Here is a 12,055-nt window from a genome sequence, read left to right as displayed (position 1 = left end):
AAGATAGGATGAATGTAAAACTAATGTTCTCCAATGTAAACTATCACGTAATTCACAATAAAACATTAAAAAAAAAAAAAAAAGATATTCAGGGAACTGAGAACTAGAAGCTGAAAAGAGACAAGGACTTGCCCCTGCAGCCAATACACAGAGAGAGAAAGCCTTCGTCTGGAGCTAGCACCTTGAATTCACACTTCTAGCTTCCATACTGTGAGAAAATAAAACAAATTTCTGTTTATTAAAGTCAAAAGAAAAAAAAAGGTGGGGTGGACTTTCAAGCCTAACTCTTTATACATTCACCCAAAATACGAGGGGGCTTCCAAAAATTCATGGAAAACTTACATTTTCTTTTAATTTTGTTTTCCCACAAACTTTTTGAAGCCCCCCTATATAACTGGATTCCACATGAGTCGTTACTGGTGTCTGCTGATCCACTTATCCAGCAACTCCAGCTACGAGTGTCAGCAGTGCTCTTTGCAATGATGCAAACGTCAGTGTATGCTCTTGCGTATACTTAGTAAATAATGAACAGGAACTCTACCTCACAGATACTGTACAATAATGAGGAACTCAAACTTATCAAAGCAATTAATTCAATCAAGTTACTTTTGAACTATAGAGCATTTAATTATACTGTTATGTCAGAAGTTTTATAAACAATGTTTCTAACTTCAACTTTTAAATATGTTTGTTATACACACAGACATGATCTGGAATACACTTAATATTATTCCAAGGGTAGTAGTTTAATACAATCCTAACATAATATAATACTAACATAGCAAATGGAGTCCTGGTGTGGTGCTGTGGGTTAATGCGCCAGACTGCAAAGCCGTTTGAACTGCAAGGCTGGCAGTTCAAGCTCACCAGCTGCACCTTGGAAACCCTATCCAGGGTTGCTATGGATCAGAAATGACCGGATGGCACTTAACAACAACATAGCAAATAGAGGCCAGGTGTGGCACTGTAAGATAAGCAAGGTTGGCAGTTCAAACTCACCAGCCACTCCTCAGAAACCTTATACAGGGTCACTATGAGTCAGAACCGACTCGACAGCACTACCAACAACAACAATATAGAAAACATCCAAAAAAGTATGGAAATATTGTATATAACAGGAAAATTTTGAAATTATCTACCAAGTGAGTTTCATTTTTTATTGTCTGTTATGTGAGGCCCAGTGCTTGATAGTCCTCTACACATGCTAGGAATAGGATGCTGGTTGCATAGGGGGTTGCATGTTGGCTGCTAATCACAAGGTGAGCACTTTGAGTCCACCAGCTATACTCCTTGGAAGAAAGATGAGGTATTCTGTTCCTGTAAAGATCTGCAGCCTCAGAAACCCTATGCAGAGTTGTTATGAGCCAGAATGGACTCAACGTCACACAACTACATGCTAATAGATGAGGTTTAAAAACTGACTTGATGACACTCAACAACAAAAGGCACTTAAGAGGATGCCAAATTCAGTATTTATTATGCAAAACGTGTTTCTGTTTTGCAATAATAAGTGTGTTTCTGAATTCATCTTCCAAGGAAGCAACAAACAGCATTTATCAGAACATTACACTTAAATTTTAACAGAATATTTATGTATCTCCATCTAAGGAAACTAAACAATTCCTTAAGGAAATAAATTAAATATTGACTATTTGGAAAATAAAAATTTATTTTATTTTCCATTTCCCTTTAAACTAACTTTCTCAAAGAAACTGATTGACATCAATCATAGATGGCTAAGACACACACACACACACATATATGTGTGATGGTGGTGGTGTGCCACTCAGTCAATCCCAACTCACAGGATTTCTGAGGCTGTAAGACTTTAAGGGAGCAGAAACCCTCATCTTTTTACTGTGGATCCCTGGTGGATTGTCTCATGTGAAGGCATGAATAAGCAGAGGAGGGGGCACCACAGATTGTCTACGTTTAGGAATCTCACATGCCTTAATCCAGTTCTCCTCCTGAGTGACATGAAAAGGAGCATGACACAGAGACAAACAGGCCAACACAGGAGCAAGACAGACACTGGAGGAAGATGACAGAGGTAGAAGTTATCTGTAAGTCCAGAAATTTCATGGACTGACAGTTACTGGTCATCGTGATATGCCGTGGAGTTGGTCATAGTGACCCCGACCCCGTACAGGGATTCCGAGGCTGTAAATCTTCACGGGAACAGAAAGCCTCATCCTTCTCCCATGGAACTGCTGACCTTTAGGTTCGTAGCCTGATTCATAACCACTACATAAGAGCATTGGTGGTGCCGTGGGTAACCACTAAGTTACTAACCAGAAAAGAAGGTGGTAATCTGCTCCCAAGAAGATTACAGAATTGGAAACTCTATGGGGAAGTTCTACTCTACCCTATAGGGTCTCCATGAGTTGGAATCAGCTCTATGGTAATGGGTAGTAAGTAAAAGAGAAAAGAAAGGATCTCCACCCCCTAAAGACACACACTGAATGCGAACTTCTAGCTCCTAACCTGTGAGAAAATCAATTTGTATCCTGTAAATTCACCTCCTGTGGTACATTGGTTAGAGCAACACTAAGAAACGAAGCCACCACTCCATTATCACTTTAGACGTAAACTCACATTCATGCTCGCATATAATTGCTGCCTCACCTGAGTATATATTTTTACTTAACCAAAAACATAGCATTTACTACATTTTTACATAGTTAATAGTTTATATATCTGTTTCCTCTGCTCTACTGTGAACTTTATTTGTGGACAAAAGTCTTGTTCATTCTTGAGTCTCCAGTAGATAGTACCCCACTCATTTGTCAGTTTCTCTTATTGTAGTGATTTGCTTGTTGGTGTGATGCTAGAAGCTATGCCACTGGTATTTCAAATACCAGCAGGGTCATTCAAGGTTGACAGTTTTTAGCAGAGCTTCTAAACTATGACTAAGGAAAAAGAACATGATGATAAATTCCCTTTCAATAAAATCCTTTTTAATAAAACTTCTAAAACATTGTTTTTGTTGCATAGCTATAATAAAACAATCCTTTAAGTGGCAAAAATAAACACAATCATTGTTAGGTGCTTCTGAAATGGTTCCAACTCATAGCAATCCTATGTACAACAGCATGAAACACTGCACTGCCCAGTCCTGTGCCCTTCTCACAATTATTGCTACATTTGAGTTCAATGTTGCTGTTACTGTATCAATCCATGTCATTAAAAGTCTTCCTCTTTTTCACTGACCATGTACTTTACCAAGTATGATGGCCTTCTCCAGGGACTGGACCCTCCTGGTTACAGGATCAAAGTGCATGAGACAAAGTTTCACCATCCTCACTTGTAAGGAACATTCCATCCGTACTTCCTCCAAAGCAGGTTTTCTGTTCTTTTGTCAGTTTGTGGTACAGTCAAAACTTTCTATCATCCATTCAAAGGTATCAATTCTTCTTCAGTCTACCCTAGTCACTGTCCAACATTCACATGCATAAGCAGCAGCTGAAAACACCATGGTTTGGGTCTTCAAAGTGGCATCTTTGCTCTTTAACACTTTACAGAGATCATCTGCAGCAGATTTGCTTAATGCAATATGTCATTTGATTTCTTGCCTAATGCTTACATGGGCACTGATCATGGTTCCATGTAAAATGAAATCCTTGACAACTTCAATCTTTCTTCTGTTTATCATGATGTTGCTTATCGATCCAGTTGTTAGGATTTGTGTTTCTGTTATGTTGAGGTGTACTCCATACTACAGACTACAGTTTATGATCTTCATTAGTAAGCCACGGAAGTATTGCTATAAAATTGCACAAACCTTTATTAAACAAAATATCAAAATGTGACGGTTCCGTCTGTCAACATATCCACTATCAAGGTCTATATACTGCTGAAGATAGTGGTTTCATCTCTCCAACCCTTCCCCAAAGGATTCTTTCTGCACTCTTTGGATTTATATGTACCCATCAAAATAGCAGGTTTTTCATCTTTGAGAGGCTCAAAATGTCATTCTTCAAGGTGAGGACTGTAAAATGGATAGGGTGCAGTTTTCCAATGAAATTCGTATAGGATAATAGCCCTTGCTACCCTTAAAAATAAGTAGGTACATTGCTAAGACGGAAAAAAAGTTCCTTGGCACAATTTTCTTGTCCTTCTTCTCACCGACAAGTTTTCAATTTTCTTAAAACTTCTTCATAATAAGTTTCCATGATCATCCTATCTCCTTCAAGAAAATATATCAAGGTTCCCTTGGGAATCTCAAAAAGTAGCTGCTATAATCTGAGTGGGTGGGTTGTACACTGGACTGCTAACTTCAGGGTCAGCAGTTTGAGTCTACCATCTGCTCTGCAGGAGAATTGCAGCTTTCTGCTTTCATACAGATTTACAACACCAGAAACACTTTACAGGGCAGCTATGAGTGGGAAAGGCCTCCACAGTATACAACTACCACTGCCGCCGCCGCCACCACGATCAGACTTCCTCAGAAGCCACTATTTTTACTGGACAATTCTTTTGAAGGCACCATACTAAGACTAAGACATATGTATTAGTGGGAGGACTTGTCTGCAACCATGCACTGATCACAGAGACAGGCTTACACATACTTTGTTTGGAATAAACCATGCATGTATAAACTAGAACCCTAGAGGAGCAGTACTTTTTTACTGACTCTCATATATATCTATTCTTTCTCTGAAGTATAAACAGCAAAGATGCTAAATTTAAATTATAAATCAATAAGTTACCTAAAGATCTTGGAATTTTATTTTAAACCTACTTAACATAAAGCATATTTACTGTTGAAACAAAATCTATTTAAACAGTCTGTATTTTCATTCAAACCTTTACCATTTCCTGTGTATTTTTTTAATCTAACCTTAGATTGTATCACCACTTTTGGAGGGAGATCAAAATGTCTCCACTATACCCTATTTATTTCATCTTAGGTACGTCTCATTGTAATTTCTGTCTTTTGGCTTCCTCTACAATAAAGAGAATTCCTCTACAATACATAGAATTTCTTATGATCGTTTATGATGAGTAAGTACTCAATGTCTTATAACTATACTAAGACAGGAGTCTTGGTGTAGTGCTGTAGGATATGCACTGGACTACTAACCAAAAGATTGTGAGCTCAAACCCACCAACCAATCCTTGGAAACCCTATACAAGATTTTTATGAGTCAGAACCAACTTGACAGTACGTAACAACAACAACAACATAGTAAGACAGTTGGGAGGGATCCTTCAAAGTAACCCTGGAGCTGAATGACTTTGGAGGTAGTTCCTTTCTTTGCTTCATGGTTAAGGGTAAGAATCAGCTATCCCAATTCATTTACTGAAGTTTAAGCTGGCACAGGTATTTTACAAGAGAAATGATAACTAAAATATTTTTCTCTTTTATGCTTTACTATTCTCTTGGTAAAGAGTTCTGGTAGTGTAGTGGCTATAGTTGGGCTGCTAACCTCAAAGTGAGCAGTTCAAAACTATCAGCCATTCCTCAAGAGAAAGGCTTTCTGTTTTCTTAAAGATTTACAGCCTGGAAACCCTCTGTAGGGTCACTATGAGTTGAAACCAACTCCATACCATCATCACCACTTTGTCATAACCCTTTTTATTTATTCAATAAATACTGAAATTCTTTAGCAATTTTATAAATGAACCCATAAATTATTAGCTAGCACTTTTTTTTTCCCCTGTAGACTTGTCCTTTTCACATCTAGAACTACTAGTTAAACTTAAAGTCAAAATTAATGCTTTCCCTTAAATAAACAGTAAGTTACATAGAAAGGTTTTGCTTTTACGGTTGGCATAAACACAAAATCTTTCTGAGAATGAATTTATTTTCAAACATTCCTGGGAATATTGGAATTATTAATTTATAGAAGCACTAGTTTAATAATAAATGGTACTTATATACATTAAGTAATTCCAGTATACGCAGAAATTTTTTAAAATAAATTCATTCTCAGAAAGATTTATGTTTATACCAACGTTTTAAGCACTATTTATTATTAAACTGGAATCTTGGTGTGGCACTGTAGGTTAATGCGCTAGACTGCAAAGTCGGTTTGAACTGCAAGGTCGGGGGTTCAAGCTCACCAGCTATTCCTTGGAAGCCCTACTGCTATGGGTCAGAACTGACTCAATGGCACTTAACAACAATTATTAAACTGATCTGAGTAAGTTATCTTAAGAAACAGCATAATCTAATTTACTAATACTATCTGGAAGGAAAGGAGCTCTGGTAGCGTAGTGGTTGCGAATCAGGCCACGAACCTCAAGGTCAGCAGTTGGAAACTACCAGCTGCTCCGCGGGAGAAAGATGAGGCTTTCTGCTCCCATAAAGATTAACAGCCTCGGAAACCCTGTGCAGGGTCGCTATGGGTCGGAACCGACTCCACAGCACATAACAACAACACAACAACAATCTGGAGATAGGAAATTATTATATTTTGATAACCCTGTCTTTTACATGCTTTATATAGGATTCTTTAAGAGACGTATATTAGAATAATCTATTCTTTTCAACCCTTTTTATGTTAATCAAACAATCTAGTCTTTTCCAGTATACTTTGTAAGTACATTGATTCATATCAAAGTTTTTCAGAGTACTTGCTAAAAGCCCTAACAACAACAGTAGATACCACTGAGAGAGACAGCGAGTAGAATACATAAAGGGGCTGAAGAGAAGGAAGGAGCGAAGGAGAGAAAGGGAAGAAGGAAAGAGCCAGCAAGAGTAAGGCCGTAAAGAAGGAGCTGAATCAGCTCCTTGAAAGGGAAGAAGCTAGCTCTAGCTATGTAAAATTCTGTAACCTGAGTCCAAGTCACAGAGGCAAATATGCAGTCTTTGCAAGAAAAGTTTCGAAAGGATGTTAAGATGATGACCTAGGGTCTAATCAGAAATCCCTGTATCTATGGTAAGACCTGGGGTCTCCTGAGCCCATGGACAAGGACACAGCCACGGAGGGCTAGAGCTGAGAGTGAAGTATCCAGCTGATATAAAGTGAGTGGAGCCATACAAGAACGCCCAAACTTACAGATAGAGCCCATTTGCTTTAGCTTCGATGGCTTGATGACCACAACTCGACTAAAAGAAGATAAAAAAGTCTGAAAAGGAAACAAGTATAAATTGCTACAATTTGATGAACTTGACCTATACTTATGGATGTAGTAGCTCAAAATACCAACTGAGAGGGAAGGAGTCTTCATTCTATCCCGTCTGTATACAGGGTTGATAGGGAAAGGCAACTCAGGCATTGGCTACCTAAAATGGGAGAAGGGGGATATAAAGGCACAAAGTGACTAACTTACAAATTGTCAAGAAGGAGTTTAGTTTCAGAGTGTGTGTGGGAAAGTAGAACCCCATTGAATAGTTTTCTTCTTGTCTAGACGGGTCTAGTTAAAGGAGATAGGGATAAGATTCACATGATTCAATAGAGGGTACTGTTAACATGACCAATTGCAATTGTCACAACTATAAAGGTAAAAGTTTGTAACATAAAGCAGGGAGTAGTTAATCTTACATTTCAGGAACAGAGGACCCTAGGACAATCAAGGAAGAACAGCAGGAGTGGAATGTGGGACTCTATCCAGAGAAGCAGTGACACCAGAGGTGAAGGCAAAGATGATGGCATGGAGAGATACACCAGCTGAGGAACACTAGGCTCATGAAAAGAGAAAGACTGTGCATTGATTGATGTTTGAATGATGTTGTACATCTACCGTCCCTACCCCCACCCCCCAAAAAAATCCAAGAAATAAGTCATTCATCAGTGTGATCTTAGTAGTCTTTAAAATTGGGAAAACATAAGATGATGCTCAATTATTTGACCATTTTGAAACCTCCCCATTGGAAAAGGGATTATATTGTGTGCTTTAATTGCCAAATTCAGAGCATTCTGGTAGCTGACTGCAGAGGGACAAATTAACCATAAGAACAACTAAGGTCCTGATATATTCTGGATCATAAACTGATCAAGGGACTCTCCTTTTTAGCAGGAGCAAGAGAAAAGTTGATGCACAAGGATAAAAGGGGAGATGTTGTCAGAAAGGAATTTGTTGTTGTTAAGTACTGTCAATCAGTTCTGGCCCACAGGGACCCTGTGTAGGGTTCCCAATGAACAGCTGGTAGATTTGAACTACTGGCCTTTTGGTTAACAGTCCAGTGTTTATCCTACAGGAAATAAGGTAAAAGACATAGTGGATTATTAATCACCTAACAATTCTACTATTCTACATCAACACCTCTGAAGAACAAATCCAGTGACCCAGAGATACGAGGGGAAGATTATGAAGGAGTAAAAGATGCTTGGCAATTTCACATTTTCAAATTTTAAGTACTTCAATAAAATCATTACCAAAAATGAACAAGAAAACATAATTATGTGTGACCTTATTATCTGTGTTTTTTAAAATGAAGTAGTCTCATTCCACTGAAAAAAATTCACAGATAAATCACATAAAAGAACTGAAATAAAAAATGTAATAGATACAAGCAACATTAATAGAAACTGTTGTAAATATGCAGATGACGTTTTCACCAGGCTATGTGGACATTTCTACAGAAAAAGGACCAAAAATGCCTGCTGAATTATCACTACTAGTTTTACTCACATACTGAATCAAATTTTTAAAACATAATAAATCATGGTGTTGGCATGTGGTTACATTTATAATGATAACATAGGAGCAACAATTATTCTTGGAGAAAACAAAGTTTTAAAGGTCATAGTATAACCTATACAGAGCCTCCTATACTCTTCTTGCTGCTTCTGTTAAGTTGAGAAAATTAACATGATGAATGTTGTTGTTGGTGGTGGTGGTTGTGTGCCGTGGAGTCAGTTCTGACTCACAGCAACCCTGTACAGGGTTTCCGAGGCTAGGAATCTTTATGGGAGCAGAAAGCCTCATCTTTCTCCCATAGAATGGCTGGTAGTTTCGAACTGCTGACGTTGAGGTTAGCAGCCCAACTCATAACCACTATGCTACCAGAGTGCCTTTTAAAATGATGACTAGACTTTAAAAAAATACATAAACAAGCTTAAGAAATTAGTTAATAAATGCTATATAAAGGGAGAGAGGTGTGACTCACTGAAGCAATGCTTTGGTCTTTCTGGTGGGGTCTTCTGGTTTGAAGTTTTTGTAGGCTTCTACTTCGTGTTCGATGGAAAGCAACTGTCCTTGAAGTTTGTTCCTGAAGTTTGGCAGTGTATCTCGAATGTGGTTAGTAAGTTGCTAAGTAAGACAAAACAAAACAAAACATAAACACATTGAAGATTACTTCATATGACAAAAATTAAGCTTCACTGTCTTCCTAACCATTTAAAACTTTTGACAATATATATACACTTGAGATTAATTGTGGAAGATAGAAAGGTAGTGGGAAGAAATTCCAACTTTCTTCCACTGCCCTGTGGGGATGCTCAAAATTGTTTCCATTAGTCACTCATTTGGACTATCTATGTCTGGGAAGATCCTGTTAAAATACAGCTTATTAATGAGACTATTCAATTAATACCTTAGCATGGAATGATTTATCAGATGACCTACCCTGCAGAGAGAAATTTTAAGGCAGAATGTGGTAGAAATAAAGGGGTACTCCCTGGAGTCCTCAGAGCTAAATGTTTTACTACACTGGTGGATCTCAGGTAATCAAGGTGCTTCCTCTTAGCTCCACCTCTAGATTCCACAGCAACATCTTTACTAGCTAGCACACAGCAAGTTTCATGACTACGCAAAGAAAAGTTCTCTCTGCAGTTGACATCACTAGCTGACCACTGAACTGGCATTTCCACTCAGGTCATCTATTGGCACTTTAGGGTTAGTATTATGAAACGTTCTCTAAGAGATTCCATAATGGTCCATGAGTAATTAAGCACAAAAATGGAATAAACACACTGACTATTTAGCTCACTATCTTATGTGCTTTCCATTATAATACTGTTATGGGAAAGTTTGAATTAAAAGAAAGAAGAAAGAAAATAAAGATAATCCATTTGAACTGCTTAAATAATGAGAATCAGAAAGAGAGAAAAAGTAACTTCCTAGAACAATAAATACACAAGTAAGAATAAAGAGAATAAATATACACAAAGGAAATGATTTTAAACCATCTTGGTAAGTTTAAGTAAGATTGCCTGAGTATATCTATTTAATAAATCTTTAGTTATATGTCAGTAGTTCCTAACTGTATTAGTCACACGCTCATGTTTATGACTAACTATTATTACCCTGGCACGTGGTTCTAAAGCAGAAAACAATACAGTGGGGAAGACTCATTCCCAGTAAAAATGTCACAAGAAATAAGTATCCCAACTGTAAGAGTACTAGCAACAAAGAGAAACAAAGAAAAACTCCTTGCAATATGTGTTGGCAAATAGTAAGAACACTTGGTTCCCACCTTTTGCTTCTCAGCCATGTCCAAAGCAAAGCAATACTATGGAATGCTGTTTGCTTTCTAAAACACTTCTTTCTTTGGATTTCATGACTCCAGCTCCTCTCTCATTCGTCTCCTACCACTCTGGATAATCCTTCTTTATATTTCCTTTGCCCATTCATCCTCATCTGCCAGATGTGTAATGCTGTTGTTGTTGTTGATAGGTGCTGTTGAATCAGTTCTGACTCACAGAGACCCTATGTACTACAGAATGAAACACTGTCTGGTCCTGTGTCATGCTTACAATTGTTGTTACAGGTGAGAACATTGTTTCTGCCACTGTCAATCATCTTGTTGGGGAGTCTTCCTCATTTTTAATGCCCCACCACTGTAACAAGCATGATGTCCTTCTCCAGGGACTGGTCCTTCCTAATAACATGTCCAAAGTAGGAGAAACAAAGTCTTGCCATTCTTGCTTCTAAGGAGCATTCTGGCTGCACTTTTTTCAAGACAGACTTGTTTGTTCTTCTGAAAGAGTTCATGGTACTTTTAATAATTTCCCCCAACACCATAAATTCTATGTATCACTTCTATATGGTCTTCTTTATTCATTGTCCAACTTTCACCATGCACATGAGCTATTGAAAATACCACGACTTGGGTCAGGCACACCTTAGTCCTCAAACTGACATCTTTGCTCTTGCACACTTTATAGAGATCTTGTGCAGCAAATTTCGCTAACGTAATATGCCAATTTATTATTTTGACTACTGCTTCCATGAATGTTGATTGTAGGTCCAAGCAAAATGAAGTCTTTCACAATTTCATCTTTTCTCCATTTAGCATAATGTGATTTACAGGTCCAATGGTAACAACTTTTGTTTTCTTTACATTGAGGTGCAATCCAAACTGAACACTGTAACCTCTGATCTTCATTAGTATTTCAAGTCCTCCTCACTTTGAGCAAGCAATGTGTGTAATCTGCACATTAAAGGGTATTAATGAGTCTCCCTCTAATTCTGATGCCACATTCTTCTTCACATAATCCAGTTTCTTGGATTATTTGCTCAGCATACAGATTGAGTAAATAAACTGAAAGGATACAACCCTGGTACACATCTTTCCTGATTTTAAACCATTCAGTGTTCCCTTGTTCTGTTCTAACAACTGCAACTTGCTCTAAGCACAGGTTTCACATGAGCACAATTATGAGTTCTGGAATACCTATTCTTTTCAATGTTAGCCTTAGTTTGTCGTGTTCCACAGTCAAAACCTTTATCATAGTCGATAAACCACAGGTAAAAATCTCTGCTTTCAGTCAAGATCCATCTGACAACAGCAATGATATCCCTAATTCCATGTCCTTTTCAGATTCTGGCTTAAATATCTGGCAGTTCCTTATCAATGTACTGTTGCACCAAGTGTGTTTTAATTACCTTCAGTGAAAGTTCACTTGCATGTGATATTAATGAAATTGTTCGATGATTTCCTCATTCCATTCTGTCATCTCTCTTTGGAATGGGCACAAATATGGATATCTTCCAAGTGATTGCCAAGTGATTTCTGAGCACCTCCAGTGCTACATCAGTTTGTTGAAAGATTTCAATCTGTACTCTGTTCATTCTTAGAGTCTTTCTTTTTTTTTAACCAATGACCTCAGTGCAGCTTGGACTTCTTTCTTCAGTACCATTGGTTCTTGTTCATGTGCTACCT

At 37.9% G+C, this 12,055-nt stretch overlaps 1 protein-coding gene across 4 annotated transcripts in view; it reads right to left on the bottom strand.

Moving 5' to 3' along the window:
• DNM3 (dynamin 3) overlaps window positions 1-12,055 on the bottom strand; it is a 1,007,215-nt gene that overhangs the window by 651,697 nt on the left and 343,463 nt on the right. For all 4 annotated transcript variants that reach the window (XM_006867044.1, XM_006867045.1, XM_006867047.1 and 1 more), the window contains exon 7: window positions 9,059-9,201. In XM_006867044.1, coding sequence (XP_006867106.1) covers window positions 9,059-9,201 — 143 coding nt within the window. The remainder of the gene's footprint in view (window positions 1-9,058; window positions 9,202-12,055) is intronic.

The sequence above is a fragment of the Chrysochloris asiatica genome, unplaced genomic scaffold, assembly GCF_000296735.1.
Source record: "Chrysochloris asiatica unplaced genomic scaffold, ChrAsi1.0 scaffold00100, whole genome shotgun sequence".
Taxonomy (NCBI): domain Eukaryota; kingdom Metazoa; phylum Chordata; class Mammalia; order Afrosoricida; family Chrysochloridae; genus Chrysochloris; species Chrysochloris asiatica.
Note: the sequence above shows the minus strand (reverse complement) of the source record. Positions and strands in the feature narration are given on the sequence as shown.